General features: G+C 40.6%; 1 protein-coding gene across 1 annotated transcript in view; it reads left to right on the top strand.

Moving 5' to 3' along the window:
* LOC109952263 (adenylate cyclase type 3-like) overlaps positions 1–6,221 on the top strand; it is a 149,804-nt gene that overhangs the window by 94,627 nt on the left and 48,956 nt on the right. The window contains 1 exon segment of the mRNA XM_020587246.1: positions 5,317–5,482. Within this exon segment, the coding sequence (XP_020442902.1) occupies positions 5,317–5,482 (166 nt within the window).

The following is a 6,221-nucleotide window of genomic DNA, read 5'->3' as shown; positions in this document are numbered from 1 at the left end:
TAAGAAACCTGGTCTGGATCCCACAGTGCTCTTAAATTTTAGGCCCATTTCAAATTTACCATTCCTTTCCAAAATCCTTGAAAAGATAGTTTACACTCAGTTACTGACCTTTTTAAACAAGCATAATATTCTTGAGATTTTTCAATCAGGGTTTAAAACCCTGTACAGTACTGAGTCAGTTTTGGTGAAAGTTTTAAATGATATTTTTCTTGCAACCGATTTAGGGAATTGAGTTGTCCTAGTGCTCCTAGACTTGACTGCCGCTTTTGATACAGTGAATCACAATATCCTTATTTATCGTTTAGAGCACTGGGTGGGTATTCGAGGTATAGCCCTAGAATGATTTCGGTCTTATCTTAAGGATAGATCCTCTTGTGTGAAACTTGGGGATGCTGTGTCTTCTTCTGAGCCCCTTTTGTATGGGGTTCTGCAGGGCTCAGTTCTTGGACCCCTTCTTTTTTCCCTTTACCTTCTCCCACTCAGCTTTATACTTAGGAAACACGGCATCTCCTTTCATTTTTATGCAGATGATTGCCAGCTTTATCTGCCGGTTAAAAAGGCGAATTCTTGTGTGAAGACACTGCTTGAATGCTTAGATGACATTAAATCTTGGCTTGCTTTTAATTTTTTGAAGCTGAATGAGGAGTAGACTGAGGTGATGGTGTTTGGTGATTCTGCTCGGTCACCCTCTATTGATTTGGGCTTTTTGGATCGATACAATAAGAAAAATATTTCAAGTCTGGGTGTAAAAATGGACTCTGACCTGAAATTTGACGGCCAAATTGCAGCTGTCGTTAAATCTAGTTTTTTTCAATTAAGACAGATGGCCAGAGTAAAATCAATGGTCTCTAGGCATCACTTTGAGACACTAATTCATGCTTTTATCACCTCCCGAATAGATTACTGCAACACATTGTATCTGGGGATTAGTGAGTCTTCCATCACTCGCCTCCAGATGGTCCAAAATGCTGCAGCACGTCTTTTAACAGGCACGAGAAAATATGAGCACATCTCTCCAGTTTTGGCTTCCCTGCACTGGTTACCTGTTTATTTTAGGGTCCATTATAAAATTCTACTTTTTGTTTTTAAATCCCTTCATGGCTCTGCACCACCCTACTTATCCGATTTGCTCCACTGGCATACACCCACATGTTCTTTGAGGTCACCCAATCAACTTCTTTTGAGTGTGCCTAGAACAAAGCATAAGCTTAGAGGGCCTTTGCGGTTGCTGGTCCCAAACTTTGGAACGATTTACCGCTGTCCATTAGACAAGCTTCTACCCTGTGTTTTTTTAAGTCCCTTTTAAAAACTCATTTATTTTCATTGGCGTTTTGATATTTTATATTGGTGTTGTTTTTATTCATTTTATTGGTGGTGTTTTTATTCATTTTATTGATTTATGTTTTTATTTTGGCCTTGATTTTATTTTTATTGATTCATGTTTTTATATTGGTGTTGATTTTGCTTGTGGGTTGTGTTTTTAATATATATTGTTTATTGCAATGTACAGCACTTTGGTCCACCTTGGTTGTTGTAGTGCTTTATAAATAAAGTTGGTATGGTATGGTATGGTACGGTACGGTACGGTACGCATTCTGCCTCCAAACAGTAATCAACATTCTATCTAGTTATCCTGGAACATGAACAACCTGGAGTACCCTATGGGAATAACTAAGCATTTAACAGCCTGAGCTAGACATCCTGTCTACACTAAACATTTCTAATACATGAAGCGTCTAACCAATGTCTGTCTGACTAAAAATACCTAACAAATGCATGGCTGTACAGAGTCCTGTCCCCACATCTGTAAGCCTCTTCTTTGGCATGACAAAGCTGCTTGAGTCTTGCTGTATACCAGGGCTGCTTGTTGTATGTGCAGAAAGACTTTTTGGGCACACACATGTCCTTACAGAAACTGATATAAGATGTGACAGTGTCTTCATCCAGCTGCAGTCAAATACACAACAGTCTGTGCAGTCAAAGCAGGCCTATAGCTCTGACTTAGCCTCCTCAGTCCAGCTCTTCACTGTTTTGACCACAGGCTTCGCAGCTCTAAGTTTCTGCCTGTAGGTTGGAATAAGATGGACCATACAGTGATCAGAGAGTCAGAGGGCTGCACAGGGGACAGAGTGATAGGCATCTTTTATTGTTGTGCAGCAGTGGTCCAGTGTGATTTTTGTCCCTGGTGGGACAGGTGACGTGCTGTATTTGGGCAGTTTGTGGGTGAGATTTGCTCTGTTCAAGTCCCCTAGAACAATGAGTGGAGAGTCGGGATGTTCTAGCTCCAGGCTAGTTATCAGTTCTGCCAGGAGCTGTAGTGCACTAACGTTGTCCTGTGGTTTAATGTGCACTCCCATTGGCATGAAACTTAAATTCATGGGGAGAGTAAAAATGTTTGCAATTGATAAGAGTCTCTAAGTCTGCATTACATGTCCTCTGTAGCACTGTGACATCTGTGCACCAACCTTCATTTATGTAGAAGCAGATTCCACCTCCTCTTGTTTTCCCGGATAGCTCCGTTACACGATCCGCTCTGTACACCTGGAAGCCCGGTACTTGAATCGCGTTGTCCGCAATCGAGTCGCTCAGCCAGGTCTCCGTGAGGCACAAAGCAGCAGAGTGTGCAAAGTCAGGGTTATTCCTGTTGAGGAGAAGAATTTCATCCATCTTGTTGACCAGGGTGCAGAGATTTGCCAGGTGAATAGACGGGATTGGGGTCCGTGTTCCCCCCATCGTAACCACACCATGGCGCCCGCCCACTTTCCACAGCAACGTTTTTTCCAGGTCCTGTATATTGCCACTGCACCTCCGATCAGAATGTCCATACAGCATTCTTTGTTCACAAAAATCGGAGGAAGGTAGTTCGGTGTGAGTCGTCTGATATTTAACAGTTCTTCTCTGGTAAAAGTAATCTGGGATCAATTGCAAACGACCAAGAAAACAAAGAAAAACAACAAACACAAGAGAGCGCGAGTGACCACGGCCACCATCACTGTTGGAAGTATTTTTTAGAGTGCTTTAAATGTCCCACAAAAGAACTTATTTACATATGCACCCTGTAATGGCCATTAACTGAAACCTGATGCCAGCACATTACATGGAAAAATCAGAAAAAGGCATATCCCTCTTGTTATATTCCAGTTCTTTAATTGGACAGATCTGAATAACGAAGGAGTCCGTCTTTTTGCATTTTAGTGCTGATTTATTTTTAAAGACACAAATAAAGATTACAGAACACAATCCGGGTTGTTCCTTCCTCCAGAAACACACACTCTGGCTGCTGGAGAGGGGAGCTCCCAGAAACACAGAGCCTAATACATTTATCAGTTTTGGGCTAACCCCATACACAGATGAAGTCATTCCAGCAGATTCCATCTCTTATCTAGAGCTCCACAGGGTTGGAGCAGCTGCGTGTTACCTAGTCATAACAAAATGAGGAAGCTCAATGTGTGTATGTTGTCACGTGATGTGTAGCTAAGACATTCACTTATTTATTCAGACATGGTATTCCAACACAAGATTAATACAGGAAAACAACTGGTGTCATGGCTTACTGCTAACCTTGAAACAGAGCAGACTAGAGCAGACTTTTAATCTTATTAAATTGCATTGCTAACACATTTGATTCAACACATTGTCTAATAATTATCTGACTGATTTACTAATTTCTAACAAATTCCCCGCTTTGACACGATTTTTATCGTGTCAACCTAAATCAACTGTCCCTGTTTCTGTGCAGATTCTCAGTCATCCAGGTCATAGTAAACTGAAAAAACTTAGAAAAAATAATTTTTTCTAAGTTTTTTCAGTCAACTGTCCCTGTTGTCCCCAGATTAGGCATCCAAGGAGGAGAGAGCCCCCCCCTTACCACCCTCTCCAGGGATTGCCCAGAGATGAGTACCTAGGGCAAAATCTGAAATAATAACATAAAATAATGGCATATAAGCTGAATCTTCATTGCAGTGGTCCTATATGTAAGCTTCTATGTGAAAGCTGAGTCTTCATTGCAATTATAGCATTTTTCAGACAAAACGTGGAAAATGTCTAAACAACATGTAGCAAACAATCACTGGTTAATCATAACATTTGCAGGAGGAATACATTATGCTGGAGACTAAAGATCTTCCAGTATCACACATTTATCTCAACGTGATTCTGACCAGTGAAGTTTATGCACCTTCTGATAAACCCAGCTGTCCACTGCAGCTGGTGTTGGTTCCTCAGGTTGGTCCCTGCGCAGGATTTCAATAACCTGTTCAAAGACACTCACCACTACGTTGTTCAATCATCTGACATACTCATGTCAGCATGCTGCAAAAGAAGAGGTGTTGAATCTCTAGGCATAACAGTTGGAGGACAGGGCATCTTTCTCCCTGTCAGGATTTCATGTGGGCTTACATTAAGCCTGACTTTGAATCTTACTAAATTGCATTACTAACACATTTGATTCAACACATTAATGTCTAATAATTATCTGACTGATTTACTAATTTCTAACACTCTCGAGGAGAGAAAAAAAAGATGAAAACAAAGTAGAAAAACTGCAAGATAAAGGTATGTTTGCATAGCAGTATTTTACTATAACGTAAATGAAAATCCACAGAGCAGACAAAAAGTACTGTCCACCTTACCAGTCATTATATAAATGTTGGCCTTTGTTATCATCTAGTTAATTTCTAGTTGGAAAAATACAGGCCATGTTTTATTAGACAAGCAGCACATGGCTAGCTTAGCATTCCTTTAGCACAGAAGGGTAAAAACATGCCAGGCTAGTAATGATATGTTGTAAGCAAACAGCTACAGTTAATAAAATTGATAGTAGGTGTGTTAGATTTACAGTATGCCTGCGAATGATCATGCATTAATAGTCCTGGTGGCAAAGAGGTGGTGGAGGCCCCCAAATCAAATTTAGCTTCAGGCCCCATAAAAACTTGGGCTGGCCTGTTGAGGATGGATGTTCAGTCTTCACTGGCTTGATGAAAACAATCTTAATTGAAATTAGCATTTTTCAGAACTTTGAGCCACATCTCTGTCCTTATTAGCACATGTACTTTGCTTAGATGTCATGTATGTTTTTCAACATTAGCACTGCTCTGCTTTGCACTGTTTTAAGTAAAATGTAGTCCGCTATCACATTTCATTTTGCTGTATAAGAGTATCATTGCAAATTCATTATATGGAATTGGAATACATACAGCAACATCATGCCAAATTTTCAAATGATTATGTTATTAGGACTATTCACAGAGCCAGCTTTCATGGTAATTAGTAGATCAAAAGATTTATAACTGTGATCCATCTGTATTTGTGGACCAGTCGCGTCCACATCTCACAGAGCACCATGGAGTGTCTTCATGGAGAGTTTGATGTGGAGCCAGGGAATGGAGGTGACCGCTGTGACTACCTGAGGGAGAGGGGCATCGAGACCTACCTTGTGGTTGTTAGTAAAGGACCTGTGGGAAAGAATGGCATCAACAGTGTAGTGAGTTAAACCTGCACACAGTCACATTGTAAAAATTTTGATATTCAAGTCTGTCTCATCATTCTTCCAGCTGATGCACAAGGAAAGTAATGTTACATGTACAGTGCCTTGCGAAAGTATTCGGCCCCCTTGAACTTTGCGACCTTTTGCCACATTTCAGGCTTCAAACATAAAGATATAAAACTGTAATTTTTTGTGAAGAATCAACAACAAGTGGGACACAATCATGAAGTGGAACGAAATTTATTGGATATTTCAAACGTTTTTAACAAATAAAAAACTGAAAAATTGGCCGTGCAAAATTATTCAGCCCCCTTAAGTTAATACTTTGTAGCGCCACCTTTTGCTGCGATTACAGCTGTAAGTCACTTGGGGTATGTCTCTATCAGTTTTGCACATCAAGAGACTGAAATTTTTGCCCATTCCGCCTTGCAAAACAGCTCGAGCTCAGTGAGGTTGGATAGAGAGCGTTTGTGAACAGCAGTTTTCAGTTCTTTCCACAGATTCTCGATTGGATTCAGGTCTGGACTTTGACTTGGCCATTCTAACACCTGGATATGTTTATTTGTGAACCATTCCATTGTAGATTTTGCTTTATGTTTTGGATCATTGTCTTGTTGGAAGACAAATCTCCGTCCCAGTCTCAGGTCTTTTGCAGACTCCATCAGGTTTCCTTCCAGAATGGTCCTGTATTTGGCTCCATCCATCTTCCCATCAATTTGAACCATCTTCCCTGTCC

The sequence above is a fragment of the Monopterus albus genome, unplaced genomic scaffold, assembly GCF_001952655.1.
Source record: "Monopterus albus unplaced genomic scaffold, M_albus_1.0 scaffold446.1, whole genome shotgun sequence".
NCBI classification, from domain to species: domain Eukaryota; kingdom Metazoa; phylum Chordata; class Actinopteri; order Synbranchiformes; family Synbranchidae; genus Monopterus; species Monopterus albus.
This window is presented reverse-complemented; position numbering and strand designations above follow the sequence as displayed.